Source organism: Chanos chanos, chromosome 1 (genome assembly GCF_902362185.1).
Source record: "Chanos chanos chromosome 1, fChaCha1.1, whole genome shotgun sequence".
NCBI lineage: Eukaryota > Metazoa > Chordata > Actinopteri > Gonorynchiformes > Chanidae > Chanos > Chanos chanos.
Window position 1 is genome coordinate 33,920,110 of NC_044495.1, and position 15,887 is coordinate 33,935,996.

Here is a 15,887-nt window from a genome sequence, read left to right on the forward strand (position 1 = left end):
AGTCCAATACCACATGAGTAATTATTTTGCTATGTCGTACTTAGCATACTGCTTTGTTGCAACCAAACATAAACGAAACATTTAAAGCAGAAAATATTCAGACAGATTTCCAACAATGTAAACTTTGATTGAAGTTGTCAGAATTGAAATGTAGCTGTGTGCTTATTTTCAAATTATTTAGCAGACTGAAAAGTTTATGAACTGCATCGCTCATAAGCATTAATATATAATGAAAAAGACTGAAAAAAAAGCAGGATTACATTTCAGACAGATTAATAGCAAACTCCTGTTTTTGTTGGCTTTTGACTATAAAAATAGTATATTGCTGACTGGGACAGAGAAACTGTAGACAGTACAATGTTTAAAACACAGGGGCTAGTTCTCCACCCATTGTCTGGGGCAAAAGGCAGTCCTTCATGTTCCAGTAGTATTTTATTACAACTGAAAAGCCCTTCATCCAAGATTTTTTCCTAGCAGTCTGTAGCACAGTGACTCCTGTACCTCTGGGACTTAGAGCAGTGCATGAGAGGTCAGCCCTTAATGCTGGCTTGTCTAACTTTCAAGGGTGTTGTTTCTACGACAACTTCTATTTGGCTAAGCCTAAAATATACATTTTATGTGGTAGACTATACTTTCTCAAGAGACTGGGGCTACTTTATGTTTACAACGTAAAGTTTTCACTTCACCTCATGAACACAGAATTATGATCTCTGGGAAATCAAACTATTTGAAACTAAGGTAAAAATGATACGTTATCCTAGCAAAACTCCCAAAATGAGACTAACGGATAACTGTTCTGTTGAGGAAACTAATAGTAGACAAGTCTGTCTTTGGCTTTACTGGCTGTGCTACTGTGTTGCACGTGGTTCTCCGTTAAAGGATTAAGAATAAGAATTAAGAATAGTATTCATTACAGTCATCTCTGAGTTAAACTGCATTACAATTAAACCAAATTAAAACAAGTAAAATATTCTCTATTGGACTTAGGCTAAAGTTTGGGTAGTCTGTTGCTATGTTTTCGTAAAACATTGCTGTTTTGACAGTCTTAGTCTACTATGAGCATAATAATATTGATAAAAAACACATTCTATTTATCTTTACACTTGAGCCCGAAAGGCAAATACAAACTAAATTTTGATGTGAGAGGCTGCGAGAGAGCATTGTCATATTGACAACAAATCCCGGAAGACACAGAACATATTACACAGTCCTCCATGCCAGCTGGGGTCATAAAATGTAATCTTATTGATACTGGTCATGTATTCACAGAAAGTAAACTAGCATACATCTCAGAAGTCTCACATAGTTTGAAATGATTGCTGATACCAGCCTGAGTGGCAACTATGTAATTTACCTTGGAGCTCCTGAATTGAATAAAACCAATATCACATTAGAAATGATTGTTTTGGTCTGCTGAAAATACCATTTCAGACTGTGTAAGGAGTTTCCAATATGTGTAAGTAAAATATATTGTACAACAAAGTTTTATCATCTGAACGCTGGGCAAAGATTAAACTAAACCAGAATAATTTGAAAGTCTGAATATGATTGTGCCACTGCTAAAAATGTCAGGGTATGCACATTTGTGGTACAGCAGACAAGAAAGAATAATAGTGAACTGTTAAGACTATTCCTTCACAAACAATTTGGTTGTCTGTAGCCTTGATTTTCAGCACGAACAGTTACTCGTTCATCAATTACATATCAGTAGAGTGTTGGTATTTCACCACCACTTTTACCGTTACATCATTCGTCACGGCCTGGATTATAGCCAATAGCCCTAATATAATCACGGCGTGTACTGTGTCATATTAAAGAAGAGTGGAGAAAGCACTTCAAGTGGGATTAAGAGAGCTGTAAATTTATAATAAAATGGTCATCGTGAGAACAGTCTTATAAAATTTCAGCATAAAGGTCTCCAGCCCCAAATTCACACAGCTACTGGATAGAACCACTGGGCTATCTTTATTCTGAAATGTAATCCAAAATCTGAAAAGTTAAAACAGAAACAGTTCAAAATGTGATAAGCAGCTACTGTGGGCCAAGCACTGAATCAGTAGTCAGGAAACAGGCCAAAAAACAACAGGTCAAAACACAGGAACAGAGAAAGCTAACCAGGAACAGGAAGCCAACCAGGAAGTGGAAGCTGGGAGAATTTCTAGGGTAGAGTGTTCAAACTCAGAGGACACTGAGAACTATCTATCAATGCTAACAAAAAGCAGAAGTTTCCACTGCTGTTACAAACCACAGGCAACAACAGCCTTCTCTCTGGTGACTTAGTCAGAACCACCATCCAGCAAAACCATACGCTTGTAATCGTTATCGAATACTAACCCCAGCTACTGTATGAGGAATAAATCCCACACCCACTCCCCTCAACAAACAGCCCCAAACAGCAACCAGTGTCACCCCTCTTCTGTCAGTAGTCAAGTCTGGTGAGATGTAGTCAGAAATTTAAGAGATGAAGATTGTGTATATTTGTTGGTCTGTGGGCTTGTGTTTCCCTATGTTTTTTCTCTCTGTGAAGCAGGATGTGTTAAGTGATTTGATGAAGAGCTTGTAATCCTCCCGAGACGCATGCTCTAAGAGAAACTATTCAATATGGCTTCCAATGGAGTTCCCATCAGGTCATGGTATATATAAGTCTGACTGCTTGTTGCACAAATTAAGCATCAACCCCTCTGACTCTACATCTCTGCTCCCTATGGGTGGTCTGCCTGTGCCTGTTCCAGGCAGTGAAACTTAACGCTTTAAATCTAAAGACTGAAATCGCTGAGCACTCATTTTGAGTGATTAAGTATATGTTGGAGTCAATTAAGTCATTAAGTCATACAATTTGTGAGAATAGGGCAGCTTGACTACAGCAACAAAGAGAGGCAGGATTTAACGGGGAAGGATTTCCTCTGTAGTCTAGCAAGATGGCGGCATGGAATGTGTCTGCAGCCTTAACAGCCCAGCTTCCACTCCGGTCTCTACAAGCCAAGTTTTGAGGTGGTTTTGGAGCCATGGGAAGAAAGATTCTTCTTCTTCTTTTTTTTTTTTTTCACTCTTACGAGGCGCCAGGGCAAAGCTGACTCAGATGGGAGGGGCTAGGCAGTCAGCATGGAAAAAAAGCAAAGAGAATGAACAAAAGCTATTTTTCAGAGGATTACTATAAAAGAGAACTTTTGTGCTGGCTAGACTTGGGCTTCTACTGTTTGACTCAGTTTTTGTTCCCTTATATCAAGAAGAAAATAGCTAAGGAAAAAAAATGCAATTTCAAGAATCCTGTGCAAGAAATGGCAGAAAAAAGTGGTTAAAACACTAAAATGGATTTTTTTTCAGGGGTATTAGTAAATTTCTTTTTTCCAGAATACAACTCCAGTTCTTTCACCAGGATGGTTTGGCCTCATGTCATGGGCGTTGACTGTTTCCACTGCTCCTCTGTCACTCTCACTATTTATGGCCACAGTACGACTTTGTTAGCAGCATGTTTATTTTTAACAGCCTTAGCAGTTTGACTTGGCCAAACAGTTGTTAGCTTACCAGAGAGAGACGTTGTCTTAGGGAAACAATTACTCCGTGAGAAATCAATACATTTCTAGGAAGACAGAAATATATGATGTCAAAAACATAATATTTGGATACTGGAGAGATATAAAAGAAGATTGTTCACCTGTTGATTAATCATGGGGCACCCTTGCTGTGTCCTGTGAAAACCAAATCTGAAAACTTGTTCTTCAAATATTCCTCAATCTACTTGCTTTACACACATGGAATTTCTGGAAAAATGAAGATTTGAATTGTTTGGAGAATATAAAATGTCCTCTTTAGAACTGAATAAAATGAGGTACAGCCTGATATTTTAAAGTTCTGTGAAGGCTGTATGGTGCTCTCTGTCAAAACCAATTCATATCACACTATTCAGCAGAGTCAGGTTGGTACTATCCAGTGGTGGACAGTAACAAAGTAAATGTAATCCGTTACTACACTTAAGCACCTTTTTCAAATATCTGTACTTATTAAAGGATTTCCATTTTAGGGGACTTTTTGCTTTACCTTCACTACGTTTCAACGTAAAATATCTTACTTCCAACTCCACTACATTATGTGACATCTGTTGTTCCTTCTTACTTATGAGTGGGCAAAAACAAACCAAAAAAAAATGATTGTCCAAATTGAAGCAAGCAAGCACACCAATCACGACACAGCGTGCGCTTTAATTAGCTAATTTGCTTTGACCTGTTGCACCTATTAGATGTAGCTAGCTATTACAAGAACAGTGCAACAGTCTACAATGTAGTTGCGCGCCTGGAAAAATGACGGAAAGTTCTGAATCTAACTCGCTTCAACACCCATGGGCTTATTCGAATGAACTTTTGCAGTAGTGGGGCAGAAGCAAGACTTGTTCGTTTTCACATGCCTTCTCTGCCTGCCTCGTTTACACAAGGCTCCTTCCTTCAAGAATTCTCCCTCAAGTCTGAGGAAACACATAGAGATAAGCCCATTTTTATGCTAACATTACTTTAATGGGTAATCTAATGTTAGCTTGCAGCAGAAAAATCTTTCACTGCTTGTGTGGTTAAAATAAATCTGTCATTACCATGCTTATATCATGTGTATGGCTAGTTAGTTAACTAAGTAACTGGTAACTCAAGAGTAGCAAAGCGTTACTACTCACTTCTCATCATGCACACATTCACACAGACACACACATTTATATAGACACACCTGCATGTGCACATACATATATAGAGACACACACACACACACACAAATGTATCACCTCATCAGCAGGATGGTAAAGTGCAATTTTTGTGTGTCATCCAAGTGTATAGTGAATTTCTTTCCTGTGCTAGGAAAGAACTGTTGTACATTTGATACATTTGATGGCTTGTTACTTAGCACAGAGCAAGTGTCCCAGCAAGAAGGTTAAGGAGGAGTCATACCATTTTACAATTTGATAGAGCCTTTAGTTGTTTTTTTTTTACCATACAGTATTTTTACCATAATTTTCACTTTTACACGTACACATACTCTTTAAGTTAACAAATATTATGAAGTTCAAACTTGTAACTATGTCAAGTTTAAAACAAATCTGAAAAGGAAAGTTTGCCTGTTCTCAAATCCTGTGATTTCACATCTGCAGCCAATCAGATTTCCAAAATGGAAATGGTTCACCTGCATGTTGACTGCTCATGATAATGTTAATTGACATCAGTGTCAGACTAATTTAATGAGCTTACGGATCTGTGTGCACAGAGTGACATTAGAACCTTCTCACCTAAAATGAGTAGTTTAAGCAAGAAGAGGGAATATGTCTAATTACAAAAATAATACAACATTAGAGCCATATTAAATCATAGTACTGTAACAATGGTCAGGAATGCAGACTTTGGGTGCATATGACTGAACAGATCTTTGCTTTATTGATGGAAGTTTTCACGCAGTTAAATGCCAGTGTAACAGCTTCCAACATCACAAACTTACCTTATCTAGACTACATCCCTACTATATACCCATGTGCTCTACTGAACTACAAAACGGTGACACAACATGTCTCAGACATTCCCCAGTTGATAACCACAGACAACAAGTACACACCATAAACAGTACAGAACATTACAGAACAATGCACAATCTCAACAAGAAAAACTCTTTTACCAATAGACACCACAACAGAAATCCACTCCCAGCATGCCCTGTACCAGCCCAGAAAATAATGGTAACAGAACTCAGTACTTTTACAGTACTCAGTACTTTCTACAGTACTTTTACCTTTGATACTTAAATGTATTTGAAGGCAAGTACTTTTTTGTACTTTAACTCAAGTGAAAATTTAAATGATGGACTTCTACTTTTACTGGAATAATATTTTACCATGGGCATCTCTATTTTCACTCAAATACATAATTTGTGCACTTCGTCCACCACTGGTAATATTTGAATTCTGTTGTAAGATGAAAATTTCTAGGATGATTATTGACATAAATACTCTAGCAGGCTATATGTCATTTTTACAAACAAAGAACCTGGACTACTACCCATTGCAGACAGTGAGGGTGATAAAAGCATTATGTTAAAAACATGCAGAGAAACATAAAGGGTTTGATAACTCTGTGACCTGAATACCTATACTCAGCTAGTTAATTTTCTATAATTGTCTGTCAGTCCTAGAGGACTAAACAAAGAGAAACAACGTGCTGGGTGGACTGAGTGTTACATTTAATTATTACCTGACACCTTAGGACCGTTCCCTCTATGGAGTCACAAACTGTATACAATCTAAAACCTCAGAATATGCACGGAATGCTAACCGGTTCACATAGACAGATGTTAAGTCACGCCATAACGTTCTCCTTCCACAGTGTGTACCAGAGACACAGTGTACCACCAAAATATGTCCTGAACTCCAGTTCTTTCTTTTACTTTTTTGTTTTTGCGCAAGTCATAAACCAGTACAAGAAACTGAACAGAGCCAGTGATAGCCCAAACATTCAAGCAGTGTGACGTCTAAACAGTTATTCTCTGCATGAAAATGGTTTTCTTGGGCAGTCTAAGAAAATGGTAATTCTTTGTATCAACTCTTCTTGTCCCAGTGCAGCAGGCACATCTGTGGAACACTCCGTGTTGTGCTTCTATGAAACATTTCTGCCAAAAATAGAAGATTTAGTGCAATCTACTCCCAATAAAACAATAACTTGATGGTCTAGACAGAAAAATCCACTAGGAGCTCTGTGTAGTTGTCTGTCCTGTTAAAATGAGTGATGCTGAATTAGGGGTAATGAAGCCTTTTTGTTTATTGGAATGAGTAACAGGATTTGGGAAAGTGTGTTACTGACAGCCAGTAAATAATTAGATAGATTATGCTTTTCATGCACATACACCAATACAATCTGCTGTCACAAAACACAGTTTTACCTCATAAGTGCATGCGCTGAGTACATTACAATTTTTTCATTTCTTTGTTGTACCGAGGGAAAAATGGAACTGCTTTTAATACAGTAATTTTTATAATGGACTCACACACTTGGAGTTAGGGACCAATAAACAAGGGGGTATATTTGTTTGCTTAAAAATAATTGCCCTGCTAATGTTACACCTTATGGGTAGATGACTGGTCATGTGCAGAATATTAACATCCTGTAGAGATTCACTGTTACGGTTTACAGGTCCCATAACAGCTTTAAGAGGACACCTGAGAAGAATGTGGCGGACTTAGTGGCGTCAGACTTATTAAACCTGAGGGGCACAAGCCCCCCTCAGGTTTTCCCCTATATTAATGCCTGTCATGCAAATTCAGTGGCGTTTTTAAGCTAAATATGATCTACTTTTCCCAACATGGAAAGTAATTTAATCTGTGTCAAGGCGTGATGTATAGTTAACAGTACAAAAATGTTGCTATGCAACAGGTTTCCTTTGAGCTGTCATGTGTATGATTAATGACTGATGGGTTCCTCTTGGAAAGCAATGTTGTGAGGACATCACTGATTGAAATCAGCCTAGTGAGGGCTGAGGTATGACAGTAGGGAATGTGTTATGATCAGATATGCATGTTGTGTCATCATTATAGAATTACAGATCATAATATCACACTAAATGATTCTGATAATAGCCGGTGTACTCAGACCTAATGCATAATATAGTCAAATGTCAGTCTCAGTAGAATTAGAGTCCCTTTATTCACGGCACCACTGTTGCTTGCATAAGCTTTAAAAATCTTTTGTAATATGAACAAAGTCGCTCTGACCTGAATAACAAGTAGAAAATATGCTCCAATTATTGAGAAGTCAAACAATACTATTTTCCAACCCATATTCACCCAAAAACACAATGTCACAATGCCTAAATGATGTAATAATAAAACACCACTCAAAACTCTGTATGTGTCCCCCCTTGTATGTCAGTCACCTCGTGTCAAGATGACTGAGCTTAGAACTAATCGCTCATTTTCCACACTAGGAGTTGCACTGCATCACCAAGACACATAAAGCGCTGGTCATTTATGTTTCAAGCCCCTCAAAAGATTAACCCGTATTTCTTTCTTTGAAGCCAAATCAGATAACATTAACATCATAATGAAAGGTCAGACGCGATGTCCATCTTCATAAACAAACCATTAGAGAATGAAACGAGAAGACCTCTTTCAGACAAAGAGCAGTCTGTTATCTCCAAATCAGGGATCATATGAGCCACAACTAGGACACACCAGACATTTCACTTTCAACCACTCTGACGTGGCCAGCCTGCCTCTTTAGTGGCTCTGCAGGACAAACCCATTTCCCTCTGGTTATTTTAAGTCCTCATGATTTGGTGATGACGACATGGCTCTGGCCACTGAAAACACTGGGATCAGTGTGAACCGCTATACCATTCCCCATTTAGCCCCCTCCCCCTGTCCTTCTCTCTCTGAGATTGAAGGCTCTCTCCTTTCCCCAGCTGCACATGAAGCAATACATGCTGTGTCTGTGAGACAAGGCTATATTTATTCCCTGCTTTTTATTAGGGGTTGGAAAACTGAGAAAAAACCAAGCCTCCTTTCCTCCCTTTTTGATTCTGTTTATAGCAATTACAATTACACAGTTACAATTATGCCAAACTTATCAGGGCCCAATTTTGGACTTCCATGAGACAAGAAAAGTAAGTGTTGACAAACATGCTCGGCACCAGCTTGTTCCCTGAAAAGCCCAGACTGTCCTGACTGCCTTCAGTATGCTCCCAGAATAAATGTTCTATTTGGTCATGGTGACAAGGTGACATGATATTCAATGTATCTCAATGAATGAAAGGCTGAGATCACTGAATCAGAGCCCAGTCACCGAAGAAGAGCACAAATAGCTATCGATCACTGCATTTCAGGTTTTTACTATAGGAGACAAAATCCTGCATGCTTGGAATACAAGAGCAAAAGTCCAGATGAACTTGTTAATGGTGCAGCAGTAAAACAGACATAAACATGTCTCAAAGCACACTCTTTTATCATGACCCTGACTAAAGATAGGCATGAAAATGCTGGAAAACAAAATAATTGAGAGGGCTCTGGATACTTATTTAAAACATCCAGTGTTTTCCAAAATCTATTCAGCAAATGAGCTAAGGACAGAATTGAAGGTTAATTTACAATAATAGAATTTGCAGACAGTTTAAATCTTCCCTCATCAGCGCGTATTTAGCAGTACAGACCTGGCTCTGGCAGTCAAAATCTTCTACAGTCACAATTGAACATTTCATCTTCAACAGATCGATGGCTCAGCACATTCTTGTTGGTGTCTGTATTGGTTTTGTGGGTGCAGTAGGGGATACAGTGGGAGGTCCATGGACATAATTGGCAGAAAACAGCAATGAATAGACAGCTGAGGCAATACTGCCTCCAGTGAATCAACCTTTGTGCTACACTCTAGACATCTATTTCTCAACCTAGACCATATATTGAATATTTTCTTTAATAAATGATGTGTATTTGCAGAGGACTTGCTTTTCCGCAGTATGCCAGTATTATTAAGGATAAACTGATCATCAGGACAACTGTATGTGCTATTGTTGAGAGAACTGTAATGTTCTCTGAATCAGTCCAAGAGTTCCACAAATGTATGTCAACATACCCTACTGGGAACTACTTCTCTATGATCATTAGCCTACTGTGGTTGTTTCCGAACTACTGTCAAAATGAAATACTTCATAAAATATCAAACAAAAATTGCCTCAAAGCTGGAGCTTGCCACACGATCTGATGGAGTAGAGCCAAGGTGGCAAGACCTCTTGACTATTCTTGTTTTTCACTCTTGCATTAAGGCACATCAGCTTGCTGTTAGAATGTCTATGTGATCTTCCATTTTGCTCCAAAACAGTCTCATGACTCTATGACTCACCAGCCCTTTTTTGCCCGAAACATTCAGTGAAATCCCTCAATAGTATAACTGCGGCATCAAACATTTCATTTTATTAGTCACCAAAACACATGAGCCACCACAAAACTATCCCCTTTATTTCATTTGAACCACTGATATATTTGGATAAGAAAAATTGCAGCTCTGTTGAAAGTACCATCTGATGTTTGGGAGTAAGCATTTAATACCTTACCTTTTATGGATATTTCACATTTCAAGGGCTGCTGTCTCTTGTCTGGGTACTTAAAATGAATGGTTACATTGATTTGGTCCCGCGATTGTGCCATTGCAAGTGGAACTACTTCAAATGCGTGCCTCATTAAATTTCGATGAGAGAGCACATTTATCAGGGACGCCTAATAGAATGTTGTTTCAGGCAGTTACTGAACGGTAGCATATATAAAATTCAATTCAATTTTCTTGGTATAACAATTTTACTATAGACATTGCCAGAAAAGCAGCTCTACACAATTTCTGGTCGGAGACGCCCTGTGAGCAAGCCTTTCCAGGTTGCACTGGGCAGTTAGATTGGTGGGTTAGAATAATTTCTCTGTTTAAGGGAATAAATGAACAAACAGAACTGGAGAAAGAATATTAGAGCTCCATCTTTGGAAACTAGTTGCATAAGTGCTGGGTGACGATGAAGTGAGTCAGAGACCACGGAAGGCGGGTGGAGTCAGAAAGAAAGCAGCCAGACACACAGCAGGTACCCATGACAGGACATCGATGAGCAAGCAGGCTTGCAGGTGTCTATGCAGCATTTAAAAGCATTTTAATACATAAATCAAGTGGAAGGACACTGGACCTTCCTGTGTATACGGTTTATACTTTTATTGTGTATACTGTTATACTTTTATTAATTATTCTGGCACCAGTGTGATGTCCATTTTGCAAATATTTGCAGCCGTTCAGTAAGAAGACAAATGAAGTGCTTACGGTCTGTTGGTATTGCAGTGCTTGCACTGCTGTGAGCGTTTTTTCACACTTGATAAATTTCTTTATAGATTCAATCTTAGTCAGTCAGCTAGCTGTCTAAATTACAGTTATTCTAATTTACTTTAATTAGACATCCATTGATAGTATCTTCAGTAACAACTACACAAAAGTCTCACCAAAGAATGGCTCTTTGTCTATATAAGGAGAAACAGCATAAGGACATTTTTGATTGAAAAATCTTGGTCTCATTACTGACTTCTCAAAACCACTTCCAGATGTCTGCGCAATGTTTAAAGTAAACCCCTAGTCATCTACTCACACTACACAGTGAGTCTGCAAGTGTCAGCATGGTACATGCATAACTTGCTGATATAGCATTGATTCACTCCTTTCGTTGTATCTCAGCCTTTTAGCATATTTGCATCTGAATCAAATGTGTGTATTTGAGTGGGATAATTAGCTCTGTTCCAATACTCTCATGCTCTTCTCTTTCCTTGTCATCATTCGATGGTTTAATGATTTTTTTTTCGAGTGGAATGAGGCAAAGCAATACTAAGTAATGTAGTTCTACATGGAATGCTTATCATAATACTAACACCTCCAGTTTGTTTGGACTTGTGGCCAAAGGAGCAAACACTCAAGGAAGGGGAATATTTAAGAGTTCTAGGGCAAGACCAATGACTCAGATCCCTAAAATACACATTTGATAAAGTTTTAAACACATAAACCATGCCCATCTAACCTCAGCATTACTGCAACTACAAAATATACTATAGCCATTTATTGTCAGCATTGACCTGTTCACTGTCTGACAACTTCATTGTGAAAAGAAACATCTTGTCAAGTCTAGCACACACATTAAACCTGCTCAGTGGTAAAGTGGTTATACTTTTTTCTGAGTTTTAGTAGATGGGATGCCCTAGAAAAAGACTGCAAATGAGGAGGAGGCTTAACTCCAGACATCTGCTCATGCATAATTTCTCCATTCTGAAAAATACTCAGTTCTTTGTATGCCATTCTCTTAGATGTACAAGTTTTCTGACTCCAAATTTCCAAGGAGTTCCCTTCAAAAATGAGTTTCACAAGAAGAGGTTGTTGACTACCAATTTCTATTACGTGTTGTGAAGTACAAAGTGTACTTTTATAGACAATAAACAGAAGCGTAAAGTCAGGACAAGAAATTCAGGTTCTCTAATTTGACTCACATTCTACTACAGTTCAAATGCATTTGAGATGTAGCAAAAGCATACAAAATCAAGAAAACCAAATGAGACTCGAAGACAGTTCCTAACTAAACACCCTTCTAAACAGGTCATCTCGAAACTGGAGGCCGTATTTACTTTTTCAATATGTTGTTCAATGTAAAATGTTGGGTGGCATCAAAGTGTGTTTTTCTACATTGAAAGGCCAGCCAGATGTAAAGTACTTTTCAACAACAATTTATGAAAAATGTAGAATTAAACTGCAGATATTAAGATGTGATGCTTTGTTTAAGATGTGATGGATACAATTGATTCAGGACAACACTCACATACCACACAATACCCTCTGACCCTAAACCTCAGACTTGTCTCGGAGTCAATATGTGTGTTTGCTTGCACATGGTTTTGTAAACAGGGTTATTTGCGTATGTTATAAGGTAGAATAAGGTCTGTGTGTTGGCACTGATATTGTCAAGACACCAGTTAAACTTTATTTAACTTCATTAAAACACTACTTACACTGATTTTGATTTTCAGTCTTCAGACATTATGAAGTGAAAATCCCCATACGATTTCCACTGATATACTCAGTGAGTCTTTGTAGTATCACTGATGTTCTGTTCTGGCCTTTCAAGACAGTTTGTTAGGAAGCTACTGGTGGTTCAGTCTCCCCAGCATTCAGATATAGACTTTAAATGTCATATTTTAGATATATTCAGTGACAGGGTGGGTGCTTTGAAGGATGTATGCATGTGTGAATGAATGGATGGCTGAATAGATGTACGATATATAGATCAGAAACAAAAGCACCATCAGACTTGTTTAAGGAATGCTGCTTTTTTCCCTTCCTAATCTGAGGCCATAGTGGACAGCAATGTCTGGACAATTATGTAATTGTACCATAATCACAAATCATCTGTCCCATGTAAGCCATGTATTGTAAGGAATTCATTTAACTTCAATATGCACTGAATGTCAGCAATACTCACATTATTTCTACATCACCACTGTACTAAGGGCATGTGTTGTGAGATCTCCAAAGATAAATGTTTGGCTCACCACACACATTAGAATAGAATAATAAAGTGATATGCTGACCGTTTATTTATACCGGCTGTGAGGAATATTAGCAACCTTATGGGCCGCTGCTGGAACCTCTTGTGTCCAACAGACAAATTTCATCAATTCGCCAACACAAATGGTGTGTTTCTTCATCGTATGAGCAAACAGTGGTAAGAAGCTGTTTACATACCTTGTATATTTTCAAAAAGTGCGCACAGACGCAGAGTAGCTGAAACCCCTGTTTGTTTAAAGTGTTACCCCGGCGACATAATGCATTGGAGGAGATGGCAGCACTAATTCTGTCTTGGGATATAAACTGCCAAAGGCAACATGAATCATATCCAACCACAAGTTGTGTAAAAAGACCATTTTTATCAAAGTGAAGTCAATTCCACTGGCCAGTATTCACGTGATGTAGAGACATGTGATGTGCGGGAAAAAAATGAACCCAGCACTATATCTGGTTACTGCAAGTGCCTTAAGACTAGTGGTTAACAACATAAGACTGTGATCCCAGACTTAGGCCAGGCGCAGATGGAGTGAATTCTGAGAGAGCATCACAGCCATAAGGGTGTGTCACATTCAACAATTAGTTGAACGTAAAGTCAGTAAAGTCAGGTTGCAGTGAATGTGCACCTGGTTTGCTCTACCAGTGTTAGGTATTCTTCACAGTTGGTGTTTCATACACATGTTGTTGTCTTGTGGAAAGTATTTTTGATAGTTTGACTTGCCACTTCTGCATAACAGCCTTATTAGCACCTGACTGGCTGAATGAAAGTTGAAGCAATGCGTCTACTGGGAATCTTTAGCCCTAGATCCAAAGATCATTCTGACTTGGTGAAACCACACTTTTCTGATGTCAATAAATGAACAGTATGTTGCGGTGTTCTTTCTTGCCCATAAAGGCTGTTAATCACGGATAAGATGAGAATTTCTAGAGATGAGAAATCAACATGGATCTTAAATCCATGGATCTTATCGAGGCTTAAATCTTGGCTTTAGATATAGACGATCAGTTTCTGTGACTCAGAATTATGTTGCTCCTAAGACCAAAGAAAAATATCAGTTTGAATAAGAATTTCCCTGTCGAAAGCATTTTCTTATTTTAAAGCAGGCTAATGGGACTTTAAGTCTGACAAGTTTTATGGGAGTGAAACTGGCTCATATGGTTTCCATCAGTGTCTGAGTGACAAGTCAAGGAGTCAGAACACTGGGGTTCCCTTAGAAAGCAGAGCTGCAGGACAACTTGGCATTTGATCAATTCTTCATTTAGGAAGATATTTTATCTTGTTATCTTCCTTTCACGTTCTTAAACCACAGCAAGCTTTTCAACGTGAGCAAAAACATTTTGCTGGAGCACAGTCCCATTAGAACAGAGCAAATGATCTCTAGAGATCCTCCAAAGGATTTCTGGCAACTGAAATGACTTTGAAACAGAAATGAAGACAGTCTTCAATGCCTGTTAAGCATGTATCTCTCTGAGGTAATACATTTTGGTTTCATTTCATAAATCTAAACTCAGAAATAGACCAACAGATTATGCACCACCCCACACAATTAAAAGCAAAATAAATAAATAAATGAATTAATAAAACCTTGATATATGCGCAACAGCAAAAGCTTCCAACCAGTCATCTTTTTTCGGAGGTTTCAGCCACCCTGAAAAGACCTTTGCTATTCAACTTTATCTTGTTTTGGGATGAAAAATGGATTACTATGGAAGCCTAGTCCATCACTGACATGGCAGGCATGAGAGATACCACATGTATGCATGCAGACACACGCTTTACACATCCACCCACCCGCATACACCACACACACACACACACACACACACACGCACAGAAATTTGGGGAGAAAATGTGTACAACAAGTGCGAGGTGCTGTGGCTGCTCTTGGTAGCAAACGGCACTGTACATTCTTTGTGTAAAGACACAAAGACACTCAAATCAGGAAGGCAAAGAGGCAAAACCCAGTGATCCCCTGAACACTTGTGAATGAACAAGAGCCTTTCAGAGAGCTAGGAGAGAGACCTTGCAGCACCTCAGCACTGTAGTCACACCAACGTTCCTGTGCAAATATGGCAATGCTCAGACAAAATGCATTCATTACTGCTCACACCTCCACACAGCAAAGCAAATAACTTCTGAATGACCTGGAGTTGAATTCCAGGAAAAACTTTCAAAAAAAGTTAGCAAAAGTTTACACAAGTTTAAACAAAAAGTAATAGCTCATATATATCTCACTGCCAGAGTTCCTCTTCACAGCATAGAACTATTTGTGGATGACAGTCTATTTTAGTGCTCCTTACCTCCATGGCTGGGCTCGGGCAGGCAGAGAAGGGCCAACAGGGCACACATGATCATGCACAGGACTCTCATGTTATCGGCGTTGTCTGTGTCTCGCTCTCCATTCAATGAGGAACTCAGCTTCCAGTTTTTGATGACTTGAACAGCTCTGCAGCTCCTACCCATCAAAGGGGGCTGGCTCAGGGAGTGCCCTAAACTGAGACCCCCCACCCCACCCCCCAACCCCAACCCCAACCCCCTGAAACACAGACACAGCCCGAGAACACTCCCCCCCCACACCCTCCGCCTACCATCCAGCACGAAACCGCCCCTGCCGAAAAAAACTAAATGGACAACCCTCTCTTTCTTTCTCATTCCCTCTCTCTCGTGATGCTTTTTCTCAGATTTCACCATCTGGACACTCTTAGTTGAAGCAGCTTTTTTTTTTTTTTAACTTCCATGGTAACAGCAGTGGTTCCCGAGACACATCAGGCCACTGCTGGAAATATCAACTCTCTATGTATGGTAATGTC

General features: G+C 39.0%; 1 protein-coding gene across 1 annotated transcript in view; it reads right to left on the reverse strand.

The window, feature by feature from the left end:
- The window catches only part of cspg4 (chondroitin sulfate proteoglycan 4), a 42,813-nt gene extending 27,273 nt beyond the window's left edge, over positions 1-15,540 (reverse strand). The window contains exon 1 of the mRNA XM_030784243.1: positions 15,378-15,540. Within this exon, the coding sequence (XP_030640103.1) occupies positions 15,378-15,540 (163 nt within the window). The remainder of the gene's footprint in view (positions 1-15,377) is intronic.
- Positions 15,541-15,887: the final 347 nt, after the last annotated feature.